Source organism: Tenrec ecaudatus, chromosome X (genome assembly GCF_050624435.1).
Source record: "Tenrec ecaudatus isolate mTenEca1 chromosome X, mTenEca1.hap1, whole genome shotgun sequence".
Taxonomy (NCBI): domain Eukaryota; kingdom Metazoa; phylum Chordata; class Mammalia; order Afrosoricida; family Tenrecidae; genus Tenrec; species Tenrec ecaudatus.
In genome coordinates this window covers 122,332,452-122,345,021 of record NC_134548.1, presented here as the reverse complement: position 1 = coordinate 122,345,021, position 12,570 = coordinate 122,332,452, and the positions used below count along the sequence as shown (strand labels likewise).

Genomic DNA, 12,570 nt, shown 5'->3' with positions numbered 1-12,570 from the left:
AGGCATCTGCTGGATTTCCAGGCCTGTATAAACCAGACCAAACTCCCTGTCATCAAGTTGATACCAACTCAACGACCCTATAGGATAGGGTAGAACTGCCCCTTGTGAGTTTCAGAGAGTGTAATTCTTGATGGGAGTAGAAAGTTCAGTCTTTCTCCTAAAGGGTAGCTGGTGCTTTTGAACGGCCGACCTTATGGTTAGCAGCCCAATGTGTAACCAGTGGGCTATCAGAGCTCCTTCCCAGCCCTCTATAGGATGCAAAATAGATATCTGTTCCTTGACACTGGATTACTCACGGTGATGTTGAGGGGACACTTGGTTCAGACTGAGATAATATTGAATCTACTGCTGAGTGGCATTGTTTCATGGAGCTGGTGGTGTTCATGTAGCTGCCAATTTGGGGGATTGTAGCTTGCCCACAGGGAACCCTGGTAGCTCAATAGCTAACAGAAAGGTCGGTGGTTCGAACCCACCAGCCACTCCTTGGGAGAATGGTGTCCCATCTGCTTTCTATACCGATTACAGCCTTGGAAGCCCCAGTGGGTGGCTCTCTTCAGTCCTTCAGGGTCTCTGTGAATTAGAGTCAACTCAAGGGCAGTGGGCTTGGTTTGGGCAGTCCCCACTCTTGGTCATTGCTTTGTGGGGTTTCATGAGGTGAGATGCCTGCTCTAGGTCGGCACATGAGAAGAGGTGGAGGGAGGGCAGAAAGATGTGTATTATGCAAAAGGAAATTGGGGCTCAGAGTCCCCCAGGACTCAACGGAAGTTGGTGAGATCCCAGTGGGGCTGGGGCGAGCTGGCACTAAGGGCACTTGCATGCTTTTACAGGCTGGGGCTGGCTGGCCTCTCAGGAGGTCCTTGTCAGTCATGTTCTGAGGCACAGCTGCAATTGCTGAGAGACATAACAATCCAAGGCCCAACAGGGAAATCAGTGGGGAGCCAGGCACTCACAGAGTTCTTTGAACCAGAGATGCTCAGAAGGCCTAGAAGACTCAGGTGTCTCCCATCCCCATTTTCCTGACACTTGTTCCCAAATTCTGCTCTGTGCCCTCCCCCCATCCCTGCCTGAGGAAGTCTGGGAAGTCCAGGAGACCATAGGATGCCACTAGGCAAATGCCCATGCCATTCCTAGCAGAAGAGGTTGAGGGTGGAGGGGAGGAAAAGGAGCATAGACCCTGCCAATCTGGATGAAGCATCCTGAGGTCTAAATCACTAGTGGCCCGAGCCCTTGAAAGACCCAGAACCCAGCAGCTGCTCTGTAGGAGAGAGATGAAGCTTTCTACTTCCATAAAGAATTAGTTTCAGAAACCCAAAGGGGTAGTTCTACTGCATCCTGTAGGCTCACTCTGAGTGAGCATCAACTCATTGGTAGTGGAGTGATAGGCAGATGTATCCTGTTGAACCTGCACATTCCAGAACAATCATCCACCACCAAGCCACTCAGTGAAGAGCTCCCGCACTTGCCCTCTCATCCCTTCCCTTCCTTCTTTCCATCCCTTCACTTTCCTCCATTCTCCCTCTCCTTATGAATCCCTTCTTATTCATACGTTTCAATGCAGCCGCATACCACTACCAGTACTCCAGACCCATCAGACCTCCAGTGCCCCAGGAGGTATTTGTCTCTCTCTCCTGGATAGGCGTTGAGGCACAGACTCCAATCTTCCAACTCAGCTGTGCTCTACCTGGTACCACAACAGCAGCATCCCCCTATCCCCACCCCATGCAGATCACAACAGCCTCACCATTGGTTGAAGCCTGGGGGAGTGCAGGCCCAGATCACTCCTGGGTATCCTATCATCCTGTTCCCTTCATGTTTCAAAGCTTTATTAAGCAGCCACAGCAAAAATAAATCCTGTGGGCGTTCCTTGCCAACTCTATTTTTAAGCAAAATCAATTAAGTAATTATCTGAGTCCAACCCAGTGTGCTAAATAAAAGCTGCCACTGCTGAGCATCACCAGCCTAGGGATCCGGGGCCTCTGTGCTTGGCAGGATTCTCGGGATCAGAGAGCGAGCCAGGGAGTTTCACTTTTCCAGAGCTATATACCAGCACTTCCCACCTTGGCTTCACCCCAGCCAAGCCAGACTCCTGGCTTCCACCCCTGCCAACCGTCCCTCATCCCCAGAGGATGTGCTCGTTCCTCATCCCATGCATTCTCATGGCAGTCCCTTGATCGAAACTGTTCTGATCTCTCTTACAATCCACCCCCGTCACCACCTTCAAAATCAAGTTCCAATCCTCCTGTTCTAGGAAACGTTAACTTATCTCCGTTATATCTACTTCTTGGGTTGCTTTGGTCAAATAATCATTCTCTAGTGGATTCATGTGTGTATGCCAGGTCACTGTAACAAGAATGTAAGACAGGACCCAAGTCCTCTCATTTAGATGCCGTCCTCATGGGGCTGAACATCGTGCTGGACATAGAGACTCAGTGACTGTCCACTGAATTGAGGAATCTGGCTACCTTATGCCAACCTCCAGTTCATACAGAGCTAATGATGTGGGTCCAAAGAAATGGTCGAACCCTTCTAAGGAGTGTAACCATTCAAGTCAACACAAATTTATCCACCACTGGAATCCCTGGCTGGTAGACACAGTTCAGTGCTCGATTGCTAGCCCCAAAGCTGGCAGTTCCAACCCACCTAAAGACAACTTAAAAGAAAGACCTGCTTTTGAAAGGTCACAGATTGAAAGCCCCATGGCGTGTAATTCCACGGGGCACATCAGCCAGAGCTGACTTAAGAGTGTCTGGCTTGGTTTCCTTCCTACTGTTCATTCATTCAGCAGCCTGTTGTGGATCACCAACTGTGTCAGGAACCCAGTCATTGGGCTCCGAGTTAACCATTTGATGAGAAAGACAAACCTCTAGAAATTTGCCGAGAGGTATGTATAAACTGCGATAGGAACGCCGGGGAAGAGCAGGTCAGGTCATTGGACGAGGCTGCAAGTACCACCAATTTGGGCCGGGTCTTGGGGATGAATACCGAGTTTAGCAAGGAGAGAACGAGGAAGGGTATTCCAAGTAGGGGGAACCACCTTCACCAAATACTTAGTGAGAACTTAATACACACCACATCTTATTCAGAAGCACAGAGGCATGAAAGAGCAGTGTGCTAACCAAGAATGGTAAGACACGATGCTGGAGAGGTCTAAGGAGGCCACATCAGAAAGAACTTTAGATGCTACGAGGGAGGGGGAATGGGGAAGGGAAGGCCTAGGTGTGGCCTGGATCATGATGTTGGAAGCGCATGATGGAAAAGGAGAGGGTGGGTGTGTTAGTGTTGCAGGAGATGTGGTCAGGTGAGGGAGGTGAGCTCAAAAGGAGCTTTCTGGTCCACAATAGAACGTGGCATCAAATGAGGGATGAACTTTGGACCTGGAAGAGTCATTGTCTTGGGAGAGTTGGTTGATCTGCTTTCCCGCCTGCTTTACCTGCCAGACCATTGGCTGCCTGTCTCCTTTGCTTTGTGCTTCCTCTCCCTCCTTTCTTTTCCTTTCCACACCCCGCCTCTGGCTTCCCTCCCCTTTCTACAAGAGCATCCTGCTAAATGAGCCTACATCTAAATAACCCTGCCCTTTCCCTGTCTGTTGCAGAACATGATGAAGAAAGAAGCTCTTCTTCTTATCCCCAATGTCCTGAAGGTTTTCTTAGAAAATGGGCAGATCAAGTCATTCACATTTGACGGCCGGACCACTGTTAAGGTACAGGCAGAGGCTCCTCATGATGGGGACATCTTCTCTGGAGGACGTACACCTGCTTGCCCTCACCTTCCTCTCAGTCTGGACACAGCTGCTCACTGCTGGCACTTGGTAGCCTTTTAGCTCCTGCTGCTTTGAAAGGCTGCAAAAGTGCCATCCTCACAGTGGGCGGCGGGGGGTGAGGAATCGTTGTTTGGTGAGGTGGAAATCCGCCTGTGGATATGCATGAACACACAGATGCACATCTACTTGTGAACTGCGCCGTGTTCGTGTTACACTGGTCCCTTCGGGACTCTTAGGAACCACCAAGTGTGAAGATCATTAAGCAAGCCATTTATAAAGCAGAGGCAATCTCTATTGATACAATAACACCTACACAAGTTTACACACAGAAATCAACACATGCAATCTCCGGGGAGAGCCGTTTCGTCTTGCTTTGCTTTTTAAGTAACAACCAGATCTTAAACACAACCAAGATGGGAAAGGTTCAGCAACAGCCCCTTTGGCTATTCTTTACACAGGAAGAACAATTACGAAGCTGGGATCCTTAGTAGCTCAGCCAGGCATCTCAAAGTTGTACTGATTATCTTTGTCTTGATCAGTCGAAGTGATGATATGACTAACCGCCAGGTTCACGTTGCTCTGGGAAAAGAATGTTGACTATTGCTGCTGCGGCGGCTGCGGCTGCTTGACTCTCTCCAGAAGAACGTCTGTCCCTGGAGGCAAAGTGTAATGCAGCCAGTACTGTCCAAATGACTGGACACCAGGAGTACTTTCCAGGAAGGTCCACAGGTGTCCTGAGATAACTATGCTTGGGCCAAGATACCCATATACATATATTTTTGCTGTAACCCCTAATCTAGGGACAAGGAGCCTTGGTGGTGCAGTGGGTTACTCGCTAAACTGCTCCCGGGAGCATTGGACTCCACCAGCTGCTCTGCAGGAGACAAGGGTCCCTCCTCCCGTCAAGATTGACAGCTTCAGAAACCCAGAAGGAGCCATTAGACTCTGTCCTATAACGTCACATTCTGAGTCAGAATCGACTCGATGGCAGTTAGAAGCTAGGGAAACTTTTTGCTAAGAAGAGTGATCAGGTGTTCAGAAATTACTCTGCCAGTGGCTCTCAGCCAGGGTCAGTTCTTTCCATTCCCAGAGGGCTTCTGGACATGCCCGAGAGCCTTTTGAATCAGAACCACAATTTGGTGTGCTGCTAGCATGTAGTATCTTCGAATCAAGGGTGCCAGTTGTCTGACAGGGAGTAGAGCAATCCTTGTATGGGAAAGAGTGGTCTTGCCCAACGTGCCATTAGCACCCCAGTTGAGCAACAAACACTGTGCCCCAACCACATGGATTGAACCAAGAGTTTCTTTGGAAAGTTTGTGGTTCCCAAGCCAGGAACCTACATAGATAGGATCAAAACTCCTTCTTTGAGGGGCCAGACTATGGGAGGGAGTGTCCAAACAGATCACTCAGGGGTTCTCCAAATATCACTCCTCCTGGTAGGCAGATCTTTTTGTGTCAGAATTGCCCTTGGCAGTTACTCATGGGTTGATCTGTCCATTGGATAGTCTGTCTCCACACTGCAGTGCAGTCCCCTCTCTCCCTCGCTGAGCGACTTCTCGGAGCATGCTCCCACCTCACACCATTACTGTCACTGTTGCCTCCGGATAGCCCGAACCTTCGAGGGTGCAGTGTTCTCCTTGCTCGGGAACTCATGCTGCCTTCGTGGAGGGTACGCGTGCTACTTATTGGAACTTTGACAGCCTGCCAAGCCACTTGTACCAGAGAGGTACCTGGGTGAATCGACAGCCTGGCACAGGGGCTATTACACTTGTAACACCAGTTGGCAATCACTGGCTTGGCTGTCCACAATCCCAGTGCAGCTGAACTGCAAAGAAAACCTCATCTGTCCCTGCCAGAGTTCCAGCAACACAGGAGCCTCTGTAAAGACTTGGATACGACAAAGAGATCTTCTCCTAAACATATGCATAGCTACGTGTCTTTTCGTGTTCAGAGTGGCTTGTTTGGCAACCCTGGCTACAGACACTTCCCATCTGCAAGCGTCTTCCTTTCTGGTTTGGGGGAGGTCAGGATGTTAAAGTCACAATGAAGAGCCTCACATAGACATTTGCACAACACTCACAGATAGGTTTCCAGACACCCAAATATTAAAAGTAGGACAGCTAGTCTGAAAGGAAACATGCTGTAAGTCTAACACACAGAAGACAGATGGGATTTAGAAGAGAATGTGTGTGTGTATTTATATTTATTCTGTTCTGGTCATGTAGATGTGTTGGGCTGCTAACTCATGAGGTCAGCAGTTCAAAAGCCCCAGCCACTCTAAGGGAGAAAGATAGGGCTTTCTACTCCCATAAAGAGTTACAGTTGGGTGGGAGAGGGAAGTGGAAAGCAAATATTTTGAAAATGATGATGACAACAAAAGTATGAATGTGCTTGACACAATGGATGTATGTACAGATTGTGATAAGAGTTATCTGAGCCCCCAATGAAATGACTTCTTTAAAATAATTACAGTTTCAAAAACACACAGGGGCAGTTCTATCCTATTTTATAGGGTTGCTATGAGTTGGAATCAGCTTGATGGTGTTGAGGTTTTTGTCTTGGAGGAAGTACAGCCAGAAGCCACCTGAGAAGTGAGGATGGCAAGATTTCATCTCATGTACTTTACGCATGTTATCAGGAGGGAGCAGCCCCTGGAAAAGGATACCCTGCTTGATCAAGTTGAGGGGCAGCACAAAAGAAGAAGGCCTTCAGCATGCTGGGTTGACAGTGGCTCCGACAATGTGCTCAGGCATAGCGATTGTGAGGAAGGCGCAGAACCAGGCAGCGATTCATTCTGTTGCACACAGGGTCACTGTCAGTTGGAACCCACTCAATGGCACCTAACAACAAGATAGATAGATAGATAGATAGATAGATAGATAGATAGATAGATAGATAGATAGATAGATAGATAGACGGACAAGTAGGTAACTCACTACTATCGAGTCAATGCTGACCCATAGTGACCCTATAGAATAGGGTGGAATTGCCTCTGTGAGTTTCTGAGACTAACTCTTTATGGACGTAGCAAACCCTGTCTTTCTCCATTAGAGCAGCTGGGGGTTCAAACTACTGACATTGCAGTTAGCAGTCAATGTGTAACCACTACACCACCAAGGCTCTTCGGTAGGAAGAGAGAGACAGGTCCCCAGGTGGTATAAGTTGTTTTATTAACCTAAAGGTTAATAGTCAAGCTTGAACCCACTCAGTGGCACCGTGGAAGAACGGCCTGGTGATTTGCTTTCATAAAGGTGTTAGCCAAGAAAACCCCATAGTGCAGTACTACTCTATAACACATGGCATCTCCGTGAGTCAGAATTGACTCAGTGGTAAAGAGTTTGTGTTTCTGTGTTTGAGATGTAGAAATCTCCATATATATTATACAATTATATCTCGCTGGTAATGTTTTATATCGATTATATGCTGAAATCATAATTTAGGACATATGAGTTAAACCAAATCCATTATTAAAAAGGAAAAAAAAGTAGGGCAGCCAAGCAGATGGATCTCATAAGTCGTCAGATTTATGACTGTGCACAAGACACATGGCATAATTCCTCTGTGAGGACACATTTGTCAAGTTGCTAAATTGATCATCTATAATAGGCAGCCACAATCACAAATGAGCATTTTGCCGATAACTCCAATCATTGGATTTAGCTTATGAATCCAGAAATAGCAAATGTTTTAATCACATAAAATCATATACATGTGACTCTTGTTTTTGGCGAATGGCTTAGAAAATACTTGTTGGACAAACCAGTTAACATTCTGACTTCCCAGAGAAGGCAAAGGCAGAACCAGCTCGGGGCCTGCCACTTAGTAAGCACTTCCCTGTGAGAGGGAAGGAGGGAGGACTGGAGGAGAGAAAGGAGGGAGGAGGGCCAGGCGAAATGCAGAGACGCCTCCCTCCACTCCCTGGGCCTTTGGTGTTCCCTACAGTTCAGGCCTCTGACACTCCTGGGTCACTTTCCTCACCCTGATGCACAAGGCTTGGGCCACCATAGATGTCTGGGCAACTTCTAGATCTGTCTCCGAGGGTCCACACTTTCCCAGCTGCAGCCTTCTCAGGATATTTCTCAGTCCGGTTGAGCATTTTGAGTTCCTCCAAACTGAAGTGAGTCAGTATCTCAGGGCTCTTGTCTTTTCCACAGGATGTCATGGTGACACTCCAGGATCGACTGTCCTTGAGGTACATTGAGCACTTTGCTCTTGTCCTTGAGTATGCTGGGCCAGAACAGAATCACAAGTTCCTACTTCTCCAGGACAAGCAGCCCCTGGCTTACGTAAGCAAGTCCTTTGTCCTTGCTTGATTGTACACGCATGTGGCCTCTACTAGAGAGGAAGCCCTAAGACCTTCTCTGTTTGGAAAATGAATGATGTTGTACACAGATAGACCCCACAGTCCTCAACTGAGGTTGGTACAACCAATCTCCAGAGGGCTTTGAGAAATGTCCCATGAAGACCTGTATTCTTGGCCTGTAGTTGAGAAAGTTTGGGCTGGCGATTCACTGCATAGTGCTCTGAATGTAGAGCCTGAAGATCAGCATCACTTTCCTGTATCCTAAAAACCCCACCTGCAAGAATGTTCTGCCTCCTGAGAGGAAGCATGGCCCTTCAGATGCCAGCTCTAATTTGGAAGGCTCAGAGAGTAAAATTGCCCACTAGAGCTATTTAGTGAGACTAAGAACATGTAGGGCTTGCAGATGGGTCCGGATTAGGACCAAGAATGGACAGTATGTCACCTAGACCAACTTGCAAGGTAATAGGGGGGAAAAAAGACAAAATGATGTCCAGTATATTTCATTGTCATATGAGGAAATACTGGAGAAATTTATGTGTGCTGGATAGTTTGTTACTAATGGTGAAACACCCAGAAGAGTCCAAGGCACCCAGGGCCAGCTAATAATCGCAGGTTGAGTGGGAAAGAATGGCACAGGGACTGTTGGGAAGAAATTGGGATCTTAGGAGGTGGGGGTGGGAGTGGACCTTTATGTTTTTCTTCTTAGCTAAATGCAATCCAGAGACTCACAGGTGGGAAAGAAAGAAGGTTGTAGGTGTCCTGCTGGAAGGAAGGCCCAAGCTTCCCACCCTCATCTTCAAGAGGCCTTTTGGATTCATTTGGTCTCTTGTTCTGAATGGAAATTTTGAAACTTTTTCTATGAAAAACTTCAAACATTCACAAAAGTAGGAGTAGGCCCTCAGTACTCATCCTCAGCATCCACAATTATAGTGATATATATTTTCACCTCTGCTGCCGCAATGCTCTTTTACATCTGTGATGTGGCTTATAGCCACTAACTTCCCTTCCTTGATGCTGAGCCCCTAGGCTCATTAACCCCACAGCAAGAGGCTGAGATGCTCCCAAGATTCCTCTCTTCCTGCCTAGCGTTTTTGTTTTGTTTTGGTTTGGGGGTGCCTAGTGCTTTGAAGGCTAAGCCCCAATGGTTAATCAAGAGCATGACCAGGATAAGCGATGGCAAAAAATCTAGCCCCTCTGTATCAGAAAGACTGCAGAAAAGATGTAGCTCGCTGTCACTTTCCTCTAAGGCAGCGGTTCTCAACCTGTGGGTCACAGCCCCTTTGGGGGTCAAATGACCCTTTCACAGGGGTCGCCCGATTCTTAACAGGAGCAAAATTATAGTGATGGAGTAGCAACAAAAATAGTTTTATGGTTGGGGGGTCACCACAACCTGAGGAACTGTATGAATGGGTCGCGGCATTAGGAAGGTTGAGAACCACTGCTCTAAGGGCAATTGGAGTTTCAGGGTGGGAGACCAATTGGGAAACAGCAGCCTAGCCTGCCCCAAACCTCACCTTGAGGAGTCACTGAGTTGGCTTGCTGTCCTCGCAACCACTGATTCTGGGTCTCTTTTCCTCCTCCTTCGGCCCATCTGTGGGATTCAGGTGGTACAGCGGACACACTATCAAGGAATGAAATGCCTCTTCAGAATAAGCTTCTTTCCCAAAGACCCTGTGGAGCTGCTGCGTCGGGATCCTGCTGCTTTTGAGTATCTGTACATCCAGGTAGAGTTTGGTTTGGGGAGAAACAAGCACACCAAAGGGCACACAGCACTTCTGCCATCACAATAAGCTGCTATGTAAAAAGAAATAAAAATTTAAAACTTTCCCTGTAATTTGCAGGTAACTCTGAAGGCCCTGTTTTTTGCTGCCATTGTAGGCCATGGCCAAATTAACTGGCTTGGTGACCCGACTGGCTGGGGCTCCACATTGTATCTAAGTTGCCAAACAGGTCTTATCAGTTTTCAAGAGCAAGAAATCTTAGTAGATTGGACATTCTTACAGGGTCCCGAGATTTAACTAGCCTATTTGAGTTCCAAGCACCTAATAACAACAAAGAGACTCTAAAGTACAGTCAAGGTCAAAAACTTCCCCCAGAGGGTAAGATCACAGAAAGGTTTGATGAAGAAGCATAGCCTAGTCAGAGGAACCATTTAGAAAGATCACAAAGAAAGGCTACCAAGCAGGCAACTACTGGAGTTATCCAGAGAAATGACGAGGACCAGAATCAGGGTAGTGGGGGATTCTTCAACAAATATCCAAGAGGGAGAATTGGTAGGCCTTGATATAATACGTATCGGGTAGAGGGTGTTATCATCCCCCAAGTTAGGGAATACTTTGAAGCGGGATTGATTTGGTGAAAAAGATGAGCTCATTTTTTGGATACATTGAAGTTAGGTAGGACCCACAGAGCACTTGATAAGAGACAAAAACATTCTGGAGACATATTTGCCTTTGTTGATGGCATTGAGGGAGGTACCATGAGACATCATGGTTGTCGTTCCTGCCCCTCTGACAGCCTACAATGTCAGGAACATGTCTCCACTATCCTCCTATTCCTTTGACAGCACCCAAGGGGGCAATGAGTTGTGCTTGCTCTGTGAATTTCCTAAGTCTGTTTGCTCTACAGTGCTGTATTCAGCTTCTAGGAACTGCCTTGGTTCTAATATTTGAGAATGTGATGACAAGACCATCTCCACCCTGTCTTTCCACTTCATGATGCTATGAACTTCAGCTCTATTTCTTCTTCTTTAAAAAAAAAGTCAATAGCACCAAATCGGTGTGAAGGGGGCGTAGATGTAGTGGAGACCCAAAACCCACCTGTAAGATCATTGGACAGTCTTTCTCAGAAGGGCCACATGAAAGGGATGATAAATCCAGGAGGTGGTGTAGCGCTGATGAACCACGAAATTATCCTTTAGTTCATTAATATCTCTTCCCCTTACTATTATGGTTTTGATTTCATTAATAATGTCAATTTTGCATAGATTCATCTGTATATTTAAAATCGCTTGATACATGAAAGCCAAGATAGATAGTGCTTCAGAAACAGTAACAAGAATAACAGTTCCCTGAGGGGACGGGAAGAGGGGTGGAGTCAGGGAGGAATAGGGAGCTGAGAGCATGGATGGCTGTATAACCCCACTCAAAGGGTTTGAACAACAGAATTTTATGTGAATGGATATATTGGGTTTGTAAGATATGGCAAAAAATAAAATGAAATAAGGGTTCCTGGGGGGTCAGGTGAGGGAGGAAGGGGGTAAAGGGAAGCAGATATCAAGGAGTTCAAGAAGAAAGAAAATGTTTTGAAACTGATTGTGGTAGCAACTGTATAGCACTTGGTTCATGTGATTGAACTATGAAATGTTATGATATTTGTACAAGCTCCCAATAAAATGATTTCAAGAAGAAGAAAGAAACCACAAAAGCAAATAAAAAGTCAATACCCTCATTGTAGTGTAATTGACACATAACAAATTGCATATCTTTAAAATGTACAATTTAATCAATTTGGCCATATGGATACCCCTGAAAACATCACTTTAATCAAGCTATTGAACATATCCAACACTCCCCCAAATTTTCTCAGGCTCTTGTATACTTCGTTCCTCCAATCAACCGTTGTCCTGCTTTCTGTCACTTAGCGATGAGTTTGTATTTTCTAGGGATGTGTGCACACCCACACACTTGCTTTATTCAGCTTCTTTTACTTGGCATAATTCTTTTGGGATTCATTCATGTTACTGCATCTATCTATAGTCCATTCCTTTTTATTATTGAGTGATATGCTATTGTATGGGTGAACAAAACTTGGTTTATCCGTTCACCTCTTGGTGGGCACTCGGGTGGTTGTTATTAGGTGCCATCAAGTTGCAACCCCTAGTGATGTTGTGCACAACAGAACATTTGGGTCGTTTCTATGTTTGGGCTACTACAAAGAAAGCGACTAGGAATATTGATGTACCGGTCTTTGTACGGGAACATGCTTTCTTTTCCTTAGGAGTGGGATGGTTAAATCATATGGTAGACTCACCTTTGACTTTCAAAATGAATTCTAAAACTGTTTTCCAAAGTTAATTGCGTCACTTTACAATGTGTAAACAGCAATGTGTAAGAGTCCCGATGCAGTGTATAAGGGTTGCAATTTCTCTCGTAGGTGTACAGTGGTATCAGTATTCTCTTAGCCTTTCTCGTAGGTGTACAGTGCTATTAATATTCTCTCGTTTAGCCTTTCTCGTAGGTGTACAGTGGTATCAATATTCTCTTAGCCTTTCTCCTAGGTGTACAGTGGTATCACTCACTGTGGTGTGTACTTGCATTTCCCTAATGGCATCTATTCCTGTGCTGATTTGCCAACTTCGAGTTTCTTTAGTAAAATGTCTGTTCAAGTCTTTTGCCTACTTTTTTTGTAATTGGGCTCTTTCTACGGTCATTATTGAGTTCTGGAAGTTCTTTATGTATTCCAAATACAAGCCCTTTGTTGCAGTTATTTTCTGTGGCTTGTCTTC

At 46.2% G+C, this 12,570-nt stretch overlaps 1 protein-coding gene across 1 annotated transcript in view; it reads left to right on the top strand.

The window, feature by feature from the left end:
* The window catches only part of FRMPD3 (FERM and PDZ domain containing 3), a 103,658-nt gene that overhangs the window by 53,479 nt on the left and 37,609 nt on the right, over positions 1-12,570 (top strand). The window contains exons 2-4 of the mRNA XM_075539228.1: positions 3,593-3,700; positions 7,915-8,046; positions 9,668-9,787. Of these exons, the coding sequence (XP_075395343.1) occupies positions 3,596-3,700; positions 7,915-8,046; positions 9,668-9,787 (357 nt within the window). The 5' untranslated portion in view covers positions 3,593-3,595. The remainder of the gene's footprint in view (positions 1-3,592; positions 3,701-7,914; positions 8,047-9,667; positions 9,788-12,570) is intronic.